This window comes from Chiloscyllium plagiosum, chromosome 31, assembly GCF_004010195.1.
Source record: "Chiloscyllium plagiosum isolate BGI_BamShark_2017 chromosome 31, ASM401019v2, whole genome shotgun sequence".
Classification (NCBI taxonomy): Eukaryota; Metazoa; Chordata; class Chondrichthyes; order Orectolobiformes; family Hemiscylliidae; genus Chiloscyllium; species Chiloscyllium plagiosum.
Window position 1 is genome coordinate 33,088,112 of NC_057740.1, and position 13,410 is coordinate 33,101,521.

The following is a 13,410-nucleotide window of genomic DNA, read 5'->3' on the forward strand; positions in this document are numbered from 1 at the left end:
TGAGGGCTAAGGAGTTCCTTCAATAACTAAACTTTTGACATTCCCACAGGAAAAAAAAAATATCACTGAAACCTCATGTTCAGAGGCGGTGTCCAAACACCTGATGTCAGGAATCTATCTGCAGTCAGTGAGACAGTAGCTTGAGAGAGAAACTTCTGTCAGCCTTGGGGCATTTAAAGGGACAGCTAATTTCTCACATGTGATTTAATCAGGAGTCTGCAGAGGAGCTAAGGTGTGTGGGGTGTTGGGGGGGGGGGGGGGGGGGGAAAAAGGGGTGATCTTCCTCCCCATTAGGTAGCAGCTGGCATCACCCTGTCACAGAAAAGGGGCACCTGGCATGAGGTTCAGATGCCTCAGCCCCTGACCATCTACAATACTTGTAAGCTGGACCAGTGAGGTACAGCCCAAGCATAAATCCAGCAGACACATGCATCTGTGACAGTAACCAATTTATCCATGGAGCCAAACAGGAATACCAGGACCAAACATACAGTAGTGGTAGTAATGGAGGAATCATTCAATCCAGTTTACCAAGTGTCTCTAACAAATTTGCCTGCAGATCCTATGCCTGTTTGTGCATTTTGACAAAAGTTATTAATGGAATCATCTTCTACCTGAGCTGGAGCAGATAGAATATCCTGACATCTGAATGTCCTGAGTGCCAGTGATCTGCAGCATTTCTTTTTCAATCAGCAATGATGTGTCAGCAATATGATGACCAGATTATGTTCTTGTGTCTATGTCTGAAAAGAGAAGCTTTTGAGGGGAATCTGAGCTGGTGGAAGGTGCAGATGCAAGCCTTAGTAGTTCTTCCTGAAGGTTCAGTTACTTCTTCCTCATTAGGATATGGCGTACAGGTCTTTGTACTAGACTCTTCAGAGGTAGACTAGGTGCTATTAATGACTGCATAAAAAGAGATATCATGCATTGATTAAGTTAGCATTGACGATATTTTTTTAAAAAAAGATTAAATGTAGCACAGTTCAAATGAGGTTTACCGGGTTAGTTGATTTTTGAAGCTCCCCATTCCTCAATAGGTGTGTGCCTCGCCAGCTACAGAATGTTTGCCACATGGAGTCAAGAACTCTCCCCAACCAATGCCCTAGCTTTGGTCCAGCTGAGGGCTGATTTGTCCTGCAGTGAGACAGAAGTGAGGAACTTAGCATGGTGGAAGTGGATGGAACAACAATTAGGGGAGAATAAATGAGCAGGACAGAGAGTATGGTGGCCCAGGGAATAAAATAGGAAGTTCAGAAGACAGAGGGTTTAGTTTGGAGGATGACAGTGAAAATCGTAGCTCATGAGCCTTGGCAAGAGGCATCTGTATTCGTGAAGTTAGATTGAGTAAGTTTCCTAGAGTGAGCATTAGCAGAGAGAAGATGGTGACACCTACCTTTCTGGAACTCAAAGGATCTTTATTTTTCTCTGCAATGCTGAGCATCCTACTTCAACCAGGATGCAGCATTGCTCACCGGGTCCAGGCAGACAGGCAGCTGAAAAGGGATGGACATTCTTACCACCACCACCTCATCCACCAGGTCAATGTCCTCAAAAAGGGGGCTGCAAGCTTTCCTTTCTGAATCACAAATTACTTCAACAGCATCTGAAGTGGTGTGCTTTAAAATAAGGCAATGGCCTGAACACCAGAAGGAATTAGCAAAAGCAAGCACTTCTACTTCTGCTATGTGATTGCACAAGGAAGCTGAAAAGCCAGTTACATTGCTTCATTAACCAAGAGTGGAAGACTGCACAGGAGAGTCAGTCCAAGCTACAGTTGACCAAGCACCAAAAATTTCATTTGACAAAACAATCAGCTGAAAATAGTGGGGAAAAAAAAAAAATCAAATCTTCTCCAACAAGAAAAAAAAAGAGGAAAGACAGAAACAGTTAAGAAAATTCTGCCAAGACTGATAACTATTAGTCAATGGTGGTCACCTTCTTCCAAAATGGTATTGGACAGGAGATACCTTTGATGGTGACAACAGGAGAAATTTGGGCAGAGGATTTATCACCAGCTGTCTTTTGTTCAGTTACATTACAAATCAAACAAACCTCAAGTTGAGACATTTGAAGTTCCACCTATTTGCTCCCACACCAAAATCAAAGGCATTTATTTATAAATTTTTTGTTTATCAGAATATTAAGTTAATCTATTAGATAAATCTTCAATAGAGATTTATAGTTTGGAATAATTATAAATCTAAAGTATTTAGGACTAATTGTGAAGGTAGTGAAATGTGTCATGAAGTTCAGTTTTGTCTTTTTAACCGACGATTATAAAACTTTTACCAAACTATGAACAGGAACAACATATTTTGAATAGTCTATTGGACTAAAACCTCAAAACACCTATTAGATAATAAAATCCATGAGCATTTGAACAAGTTTGAATTGTCTACATCAAAAAAGGTGCTCCTTTAATTACTGCAGAAATCTGTATTCCTAGATTTGTTGACACCTTTGACAAGTGACACTTGATTAAATTTAGCACTTGAGGAATTTTGGAAATTACATTCAACTAGGCCAATGACAAAATGAATCAAGTGGTTTTCTTCAGACTGCTGAAATAAAAAGACTACTGATTTGCATTTTAATATTTTTTAATGATCCGGTCGTTGATCAAACCGTGTGATAAAGTACGTGGACTCCGTCTCACTGCTTCCAGTTCCCTCATCTGAAGTGTCACGCTGTACATGCAGTTGGGTTGTTTCAGAGGCTCCAGGCACAGAGGTGGTTACCATTACTGTCTGCCTCCTACTTAAACGGAGTATCAACCATGACAACGATGTTACACCACATATCAGAGCAACAGGTGCACCAATAAGGATTGCAACCACAACAATTTTGTGAAGCCCATCCATTTGATTATTCCTTTCACTCATACCAAAATGTCTTGGATAAATAGGAAGTGAACAAGACTGTTGCTTTTCATCATAATTAGAAAATGGAGGGCATGTCAGACAGTTATTTACAGAATAGCCATCACAGGAATAGCAAGATGGATGGCAAGGAGCACAGGTATCCACTGTGAAATTTCTGCGAACACCACTCATTGTTTTATTTAAAATTCTTGAAACATTGTAATAATGTGGAGGACAGGTGACGAGGCAAAGACGTCCGAAGTTGACAAAGTTACCTTGGCATTCTGTAAGGGAGAAGAATCCATGAGAAATTTTAAGTTGAAGCTTTTCAAAAAAGTTAACATTTAAAATATTCTTCAAACAAACATGTTTGAGTTAGAAGTTTTACAAACTCCCATTTTCAAATATGCAGGACAGCATTTGATAGTTTACTGAACAACTACAGTGAATGTGCAAGTATTTCTATGATCGAATATGGTTTTGCATAATTTGATTTAGAATATATTTCAAGTAATATTTGTTGACAGCAAGTCAGTAATCATAAATCTGTTTTCAGCTATTACAATTCCCCTTCTTTACTCTTAAACAAGATAAATGCCTACATATTTGGTAAAAATTAAGCAGAAGCTTGTTATTTAATTTCAAAAAAATTACATTTTTATTTGCATGTCAATTATTCAACCATGGACAACCTTCATTATGTGAACATGACAAAAATATTAATCAGTAACAAAACAGAACTGTAGATACTGGAAATTTGCACTAAACAAATGGGAGAAACTCAGCAGGTTGGCAGCATCTGTGGAGAGGAAAGCAGTGAACACGGAGTCCCTGAAAAATAATCACTGGACTTTGTTAATTCTGTTCTCTCTCCACTGATGTTGCTAGACCAGCTGAGTTTCTCCAGCTATTTCTGTTCATGTTAGTATCTTGACCGTATTCACATATATGCATTTTAAGCAAGAGGCTGTGGATTAAAAACATTAGCAGGAACTATGACAATTTCCTTCCTAGCATTAGGTCAGTCACATTTGTCATTTTGCACACTGTCTCATAATGGAGATCCTTAATATTAAAACTACCTAGTTGCATTTGGCTTAAAAGGAATTAAATCCACAAACTGAAGGATGTGGAATATATCAAATGAAGTAACTGGAGCTTATTACAATTTCCATCTCAAGTGCAAGACATTTCTGTAAACTTCATCCAGATTAATTGCAATTCTATCATCCAGGATAGAAGCTAAAAAGAGGGTGGGGAAATTCAAGCCTGTCCTTCTATGCAAGAAGAAAAAAAAATTGTTTATGACTACATGAAAAATAAACCAGTAAAACCAAGTGCTGATTTTGTTCAGAACCAATTGAATCGGAGTTCAAGAAGAATGCATCTAAATTGATTAACGTGACATTTTTTAAAAACGTCAATTATAGGAGCAGTTCACCATAAGAGCATTTGTTAATTTACTTATTGCTAACTGAATATAAATGAGCTTATTTCTGTATCATTGATTAAAGTGATCAATCTGCCTTCTGAAAGGATGAGAAAAGCATAGTCATTTGCAAGCCTCCAAGTATTGGTTTATAAAACTGGTCACATGGCATCCAACAATAGTTCATTACAATGATACACAGGATAGTGAGATCATCCTGAAGAGACAGTCTCAAAATGGTTTGAAAGAATGAAGTGATGTCATCGAAAATTCTTTTCAAAAGTTCAAAATTCTTACACGGCCCAATAGGATAGATGCAGGAAAGTTTCCCCTGGCTTTGGGGATAGGTGGGGTCTACAAGTCAGAAATAATTCTTAGTCCTAGTTGGCCCACCCATATTCTAAGACAGAGGAGGTTTTTCAGAAGGTGGAATGTCTTTGGCATGCTTTACCCCAGAAGACTGTAGAGATTCAGTCATTGAGTATATTCAAATCAGACAGAGTTCTTGATAAAGAACTTGAGGAATATTGGATAGTGTGGGAAAATTGTGTTAAAAGTAGAAAACCAGTCTTCATAGAGTTGAATGGCAGAACAGACTAGAAGGGTTTAAAAAGTGTGCTCCCATTTCCTATGGACCATGCTTTCTATGTATTAGGCAGTAAATGTAAACTCAATCATTTAAAAAAAAGAATAAAATCTAATTAAATGTAAAAGCAATTGGCCAGAAGAAAATATTTAATGCACACCTGAAATTACTAACAGGTACCAATACTAACAGGTACCAATACTAACAGTACAATTCTTTTATTAATCCTCGGTGACTCCTCTGCAATATAAATACTGCTAAATATAGTACTGCAATTAACGCTGAGCTGGTGGTTCAAGGCAGACACTTCATATCAATTTAATCAACTAACGGTGTTAAAAAATCTGTAATGTTATATCACGAGATCTCTGCAAATTAGCTCATTGTAAGAGTGTTGATTGCTGTCGCCTCCAGGGATTAAGAAAAATCAGGACCAAAATGTTCCATTCTAAAAATGGAGGTCAACTGGATAAATCTTGACTAACATTTTAAATAGCAGTAGCAATCTTGAACCAGCAAAATCAAAGTATGAGAGTGAAGAACAGAGGCAACCAGAGATGACAAAATCTCATTTTTCAAAAAAAAGAGAATGACTGAAACATTTGTAAGTTATTAATAGATTTAACTGAAGTCCTCAGCCCTTAAAATGTTTAATAATAGTACAGAGAAAGTAGTCTTATGAAAACCGTTTAATTTAAGCCAGTGCTTAAAAATCAAAAAGGTGTGCATTGAGCAACATTTTAACTACTCATTCTCCATTTTGCCACTTAACTGCAATTTTGAATTGCTGCAACCATGTAGGAAACTACAACATGGAAACAATTATCCATACTGGGAGAAACCCAGCTCAGATCATTGTATAATGACTTATTATTCATTGGATGAACAAAGTAAGAGGCTTACAAAAATGTTGCTATTTCAAACTGGCCAGGTGGATGCAGTGAACAGGAAGTTCCTTCAATTTCACAGCAACACAAGATTTGTTAGCTCATTGTGCGCAAATCATCCTGGCCATCAATAGTTTCAATGCACAATAAACCAACCATTCAATGTTTTTCCAACATGTTTTATTCATGTTATAAATATTTGAAGATTAATGACCATTCTATAATGTGCAAAGGGTAGGGTGTGTTAACAATAAGAGAAAAGCAAAAAAATCAGTTAGTTATAACTGTCTGCATGGTTTCTTCCAGTAGCTAAATATTTATAATTTCTCATCCTTTGTCAAACTAATCAACTCAAGTGGCCTGAGTGGTTTCAGAAGTGCAGTGAGAGGAATTCCTTCTCGCTATGTATTTTTCTTTCTAGGAAAAGACAATGTGTATGACCATTTTGAAAAATCGATGTGGTGATACATAGTGGGTTCATACTTACACTTGGATGAGATTTCAATATCCCATTTCACAGATGAGGCAAAGTACATTCTAAGGGATGTACTACTTCATATGACAGAAGATTAGTCTCACATAATGCCTACTTATTCGATTTTTCTTTGCTGTGCACAAGATTCACTTGGTTAAAGCTATATACACTTAGTTTTCTGCAACTTTTAAAGATCAACTATATCTGGATGACATGCACACCAGAGGAGAAAATCTGGATGGGTGTAGATTGATTGCTTCAGTAGAAGGAGGCTCATGTCTCCAGATCATTCAAAAATATTCTAAAATTGAACAAAGTCAAGCCATTCTTTTTTTAAAAATTCATGGAGACTGACATTCTGGGATTTTTTCCCAGAAATTGCAGATGTAGCTATCAAACCTGCTGGAGTAGAATCAGCTTTGAGAAAACAAAGCCAGGATGATTTGCCTTTTGACAGTCTAGTTAGTAGTTACTTGTTTTAGGCGTTTGAATATTGCTAGACAATCAGGATTGATCAAGAATACTTCACGATAGCATATTAGGAAAAGCTGTGACTATTTCTGATTAAGCTTTTTATCTTCACTCAAGAATAGCCAAAACAAATTGTAAATATAATTTGTACTGGTTTATATTAGTTTAATAAATTAGTGTATTGATAACCAAATTCAATATTCTTCTTCCACTTCTGAATGAGAACAAATGTTCCAATTAGCTAGAGTACAATAAATAAGAATCTCTTTCTAACTTTGTATTGTATTGACAAGTCAGAATAAGTGGACAGTGAATCAAAAGGGAAGTAGTGGTGGGCAAAACTCAGTTTAAATTTTTTGATTCTTAAAAATTAAACTCATTTTTGATTTTAAATCAACCAGAAGAATGATCAACACCAGAAAAAAAAACAAGATTTTTTTTTGGTTAGTCTACATGCAATTAAAAAAAATGGTCCAAATAATGACAAAAATCGATGAACTTGTACAACATTACCTTTGTTTTTCTCTCCGGAGGTAACGTTTCAATACATGGTGATGAATTCATCAAATACTGCTTTAATCCAAGAATCACAAGACTCAACTTTGAATTACGTATTTTACCTTCACAGACCCCATCTTCATTCCAGTTGATGCAGTGGCTTATCACTGTATTCTTGGTGCGTCTTGTCATCATGTTTTCGTCAGTACCATACAAGAGCAACTTAAAATAGGACAGAACACCTATGGAAGATCAATTGAAAGAAATATGCTGAGTTTTCTTAGCCAGAGACAAACAAAGAAAATGTTTCGTCCCCTGTCTAGGTGACATCCTCAGTGCTTGGGAGCCTCCTGTGAAGCGCTTCTGTGGTGTTTCCTCCGGCATTTATAGTGGCCTGTCCCTGCCGCTTCCAGTTGTCAGTTTCAGCTGTCCGTTGTAGTGGCCGGTATATTGGGTCCAGGTCGAAGTGTTTGTTGATGGAGTTTGTGGATGAGTGCCAAGCTTCTAGGAATTCCCTGGCTGTTCTTTGTTTCGCTTGCCCTATAATGGTAGTGTTGTCCCAGTCAAAGTCACACGCAGACGACAAGCAACATGAATTTGACTGGGACAACACTACCATTATAGGGCAAGCGAAACAAAGAACAGCCAGGGAATTCCTAGAAGCTTGGCACTCATCCACAAACTCCATCAACAAACACATCGACCTGGACCCAATATACCGGCCACTACAGCGGACAGCTGAAACTGACAACTGGAAGCGGCAGGGACAGGCCACTATAAATGCCGGAGGAAATACCACAGAAGTGCTTCACAGGAGGCTCCCAAGCACTGAGGATGTCACCTAGACAGGGGACAAAACGTTTGCAACAAAACTTCCAGCTCGGCGAACAGAACCACAGCAACAAGCACTCGAGCTACAAATCTTCTCACAAACTTTGAAAACATAGAAAATGTCCATTCAATTTGAATACACCAAGATAACTAAAATACATTGTATTTAATTTTGTTGATAATTCAATACAGAGTAAAAGAGTGGCCCAAAAGTATCAAACTTTCAATATAACAGATGGGTACAACTACAAAAAAAAATCACTTTTTATAGCCTGTTATATAGGTAGATTTGGAGTAAGCTGGTTTGGCATACAAAAAAAAAATAAATTGGGAGATACAGGTTACAGGTAACATGGACACCTTTATTCAGTGTCAGATGAAAATGTTGATTTTTAAACTATTTTATTTACTATTCCACTATCTTAAAGGAAACTTTTAACTAATTATTCAATGTATTTGCACAACAAGACTTATGGGAATATTAACAGAAAAGCACTATTTCATCATTGGAAGTCTTAACTGAAAAGATGTCATTTCTCAAATCACCACAAAAAGTACATATATTTTCAAAAAAGATCAGATAAGAAAGGATCAGCAAAATAAAAAAATTCCACTCATTTTAAGCAGTCAAACACTACGGCCTCTTAAATTAGAGAAAGTCTGGTATTTCAGTATGCTACAGAGCAGTGCAGTACTGACGTTTTAGGTGAGATTATAAATGGAGATTCCATTTACCTGTCCAGGTATTTCTTTCATTTTAGGTTAAAGTGCAGGGTGCTACAAGAAATTAATGTTATGATTCAAAATCTTGGTCCAAAAAGATAAATTGCAATGTAAATGAAAAAATTTGTTTTCAAGGATGGAGGATGTCACAAAGCTAGTCATTTTTTTTTTTTACCCTAAAAGCTGTTCTGTGGCTCAAGAATACTCTGTTCTTGATTTTCATCAGAGGGGTAATAAATAAGGCCAGGTTTGGATCAGACTGGTTTGACATGAAAAGGATTTTGAGGAGGCCTTTTGTTTATATGTAAAAAGATGAGACTTCAGGCCAAAGTGGTCATGTTTCCAAAGTGACTTGTAGAATGAAAGGAGAGTGGTCAGCTCTCTAGCTGAACAGTTTAGATTAAGTTTGATTCATTACAGTGTGGAAACAGCCTTTCAGCCCAACAAGTTCACACCGACCCTCCGAAGAATAACCCACCCAGACCCATTCCCCTTTGACTAACGTACCTAACACTTTGGACAATTTAACATGGCCAATTCACCTGACCTGCACATTTTTGGATTGTGGGAGGAAACCAGAGCAGACGCAGGGAGAATGTGCAAACTCCATACAGACAGATGCCAGAGGCTGGAATCGGACCAAGGTGCGCGCTGCGTGAGGCAACACTGCTAACCACGGAGCCACTGTGCTGTTTAGTTCAGTCCAAAACTGGTTGGGAGTTCAACAGTAAGCTGTGTGGAAACGCACTTCTGCCCTAACTTCAAATCTGTAATCATTGGACCTTTTTTGTATTGTTTTAAGGGCTTTGCTTATTGGGGCTGTTGCGTATATTTGGAACAGTATATTTAAGCCTAGTTTGGATAGTCAGTTCTGTAGGGGGTTCTTTATTCTGTTCTTGGTGTTTCATTGCGTAATTTTATGAATAAGGTTTTTGTCGGTTTCAAACCTGGTAGTCAACCTCGCTAACTTAAACAGGGTTAAGTTCACTGTACAACTTGCAAAAGTTATAGTCTGGGCTGCCTGCTTAAGAATGTTTTGAGTGGTCTGGCCTAGTTCACAAAAAAGGAACAATGTTTTTTTAAAATTACTTGACTCAAGAGAAGGAAGTATATAGTGTAACACAAGGGACCACGTGGACTCTTCCAGTGCCACTGCTGTCAGTGTGTTTGAGATCAGGTCTTTTACTTATAGGCCTGGCACTGTGTCAAAGCAACAATTGGGAAGAGTCCATAAGAATAATTCAGATTAATGTGGAGACTGGAGTGGTTTGATGGGGAGGACCAGTAAGTTTTCAAAGTGCCAACTGCTTCCTTCAAGCAAATTGGAATAATGAAACCATATTTTCAAAAGTTGGTGACTCATGAGAATTAAAAAAAAAAGTCAAGAACTTTAGTGCTTCATGAGCAAAACTCTATGTACATTTTGGAGGATTTGAGCTTTGAAGGATTGTGCAAAGTGGATTTTTCACTTTGTGAAAACCCTGAAATTATTTACTTAAGAGATAATTGAAAGCTCACAGTGGCATGAGTTTTTTTAAAAAATGCGCTTTCTAGAATCCTGGCAATAAGCATTTCTTTTGGTTGCAGATTCCTGCTGAGGCTGTTTTGAACAGTGTCTAGCTTGGAAAAAAAAGTTATTTTTTCCCTGACTTAGTTGAAAGAAAACCCAAGAATAAGTTGTATAGCTGATCTCTATTGCGGAGAAGAAAACCCTCAAGTTCAGGGTGAAACTTGTTCTTCTGAAAGATGATTATGGAGCATCTCAAAATGGTCTTTGACACAGGAACATCAGAGACAATCATCTATGATTAATGGCTTGGTCAAACACACCAGAGCAACATCCTTCAGATATTCTATGCCTTATCCATTTGCCTTCAAAAAGGCAAGCCATTGGCCAAAATGTTCCTTTGTTCCCTCAAAGTCAAAGCTTTGCAGATTTTTTTTTTTTAAAACCCCCCTGCTGAAGAATTGCTTTGGGAATATTTAGAAGGAGTGACATTTATGCTTTTGCATAACTGACAGTGTATGTTAACCAATTCCTGCATTTTCATTGAAGTTTTGGTAATAAACTCAATAGTATAGTATTTTAAAAACTTTACTAGATTTTGTTTTTTAAAACTCAACATAGGCAAGGTATAAAATTGATCTCAGTAGCCAGAACCAATGTTTTTATTTTACATGGGGACTTGTGCAGTTGTGGGACTGGAGTGAATGCAATCTTCCACCCTAAAATCTTAATCGCAAATGTAGTTGTAAAGAATTGCAACACTCCTGGTTTCTAAACATACCGGTGTTTGTGGAACTTCCTTTATTCTCAATCTTAAGCGTCCAAATTCCTTTTGGGTCTTCATCCCAGCAGTGTACGCTCATGAAGGTCCAGTCTCTATACCCATGGCTTGATGTGTCATATGGTCTTTTTTTAAAAAAAAAAGTTAGTGTCCAAGTTAGATTAGATAAAATATTTTCACCAATTAAATATTTCTACCAGAAAAATAACGCCAAAACCATTTATTTCCAATGGCCAAATAAGTCGAGGTCCAAGATGACACTCAAAAAGACATGGCCAATAGGATTTGAACCAATTAATAGGATTTAAATTCAAATAACGAATTTGAAATGAAAAGCTAGTTTTAATGGTCACTATGACAGACTATCAATTATTGTAATAAAGGGTTCACCAATAAACTTACAGGCACAAAATCTGCCATCCTCATGTCTGGCCTACATACAGCTTGTGACAATGCAGTAACTTCAGAAAGACTATTTTGTCTGGAGTTTTCTTTTTTGCAGAGCCTGTAAAGGCAGAGGTACTGAACTGGCTACTGGACATGGCCCATGTAAACAACTCAGATCTTTAGATTTTTTTTTAAAATACAAAAGTTGGAAAAAGTAAGCTAGATTGAATGGGAGTAGCCAGTTCTCAGATCAGATGGTCTAGTTTTTGTTAGCTTTAGCAGTCAGACGCTGCTTGGAGTCGAAGGAGAGTTGGAAGCTACAGAGAATGATTGAGTTGCTACTTTCTCTGAAAATCTCTCCATGTTGTTTCCTCCTAAATTGGAGAACTGCATATCAGTACCAGTGTCAGAATTTACCTTTTTGTCCAGGGGTGTGTTTATGGGATGTTACTATAATGAATAGTTAATTAGTAATAGGTACTGTATCTAATCATTCCCTTAAGTTTTCCAAAAGGTATTCTAAATTCCTCTTTTATTTGGATGTTAATTAGTGTTTAAATAAATTGTACTTTGCTTAATGTCAAGTAGTTTGATGAGTCTCATCACATCTGGAACATGCATTTCACATCTACCTTTAAAATAAAAAAGGGTGTAGTATATCTTAATATTTTGAGGGGATCTGGTCTGGTCTGGTCCAGAACAGACTCCTGACCACAGCAATGGGTTAATTCTAACTGCCCTCTGGAAAAGGTCGAGAAAACCCAAGAATAGGCAACAATTCTGGCCTTGCCAAAGACATCTAAAACCTAATTAAATAAAAAACAAAAACCTATCTTGTTCTGAACAAAGATATACTAGGACTGTACGAATCCAAAATAGCCACAGAAGAGTAGATAAAAACAATTTTACAGATTACTTTCCAAACTAAATTTTGCTTTTAACAAAGCAGAAATAAAGTTATTCCAGGATTAATATTATTCATTTCTGAATGCCTCCCAGTTAGGATCAGATTCTACTGAATTGCAATCACTCAGAATAAGTCTTACATTTATAACTACATAAACTGCAGTAACAGCATGATATATGCAGTTGAAAAATATTTAATTGTAGTTTTAAGAATTCCATTCACCAATCACCAGTTGATTTCCAGTAACACAACCAAAAGAAAAAAAGGGAGGGATTTGGGTCAAATTTATTTGTAGCACGTAGATTGTTTAGGAGTAAAATCTTCACAATTTCTATTGTTCTTTATAAATGGGAGGTGATAAAATAAATAAAGATGCAAATAAATTGTGAAGGAAATGAGAATTAACATTTTTAAAATGGTTATAAAACCATCCAGAACAATTGACATTTTAGTTCTCACTCCCTACCAGTTAAATTTCATTCGATACTTGTGTAAAATGCATGGTACAGTCCTTCAACTGAAACAATAGAAAAGAATGTCCACCCTGGCAAATTATATTGGCGAATCCATAATAGCAGGGAAAAATCAGAGGAATGACCTCCCCTATCCTGTGTAAAAAAAAAAATTGGAATGGCATTGTGAAATAATTTTCTTTGGCTATGGGAGCACTATGGCAGAACATTTCTCCAGCAATGGTGAAATATGGTAAAAAGAATGGGAAACTTACACACTTCATGTTTTGCAAGGACAAACAAATTATACAGAAAAAAAACTCACATTCATAGGCAAGATATCCTACTTACACTATTGTTATCACAATGAAAAAATATTCATATACTCTACTCTCCTGTGTAGATAATCTGAACTTCAATTCAGAACCAAGCACAAAAAGGACATGTCTGCACCATTATTGAACCTGTGAGAAAGGTTTGGTGAAGTGAGTGCCTTACTTTGTAATCTCAAATACATGTCTGTTAAAATTTGTACATGGAATGAGCTAGGCATTTTGATGCCCATTCCTAATTTCTTCAAGGTGGTGGTGATCTGCCATTTTGAGCTGCTACAGA

General features: G+C 36.9%; 1 protein-coding gene across 4 annotated transcripts in view; it reads right to left on the reverse strand.

Annotated features, from left to right (window-relative positions):
* Positions 1-1,018: 1,018 nt before the first annotated feature.
* LOC122565387 (proprotein convertase subtilisin/kexin type 4-like) overlaps positions 1,019-13,410 on the reverse strand; it is a 45,400-nt gene continuing 33,008 nt past the window's right edge. For 2 of the 4 annotated variants that reach the window (XM_043721317.1, XM_043721318.1), the window contains 3 exons: positions 11,050-11,174; positions 7,330-7,449; positions 2,583-3,145 (listed from right to left, as the gene is read on the reverse strand). In XM_043721317.1, the coding sequence (XP_043577252.1) occupies positions 2,601-3,145; positions 7,330-7,449; positions 11,050-11,174 (790 nt within the window). In that variant the 3' untranslated portion in view covers positions 2,583-2,600. Of the gene's footprint in view, positions 1,135-2,582; positions 3,146-7,222; positions 7,450-11,049; positions 11,175-13,410 lie in introns of those variants that run through there. The other 2 variants (XM_043721320.1, XM_043721319.1) reach the window with 2 other exon arrangements.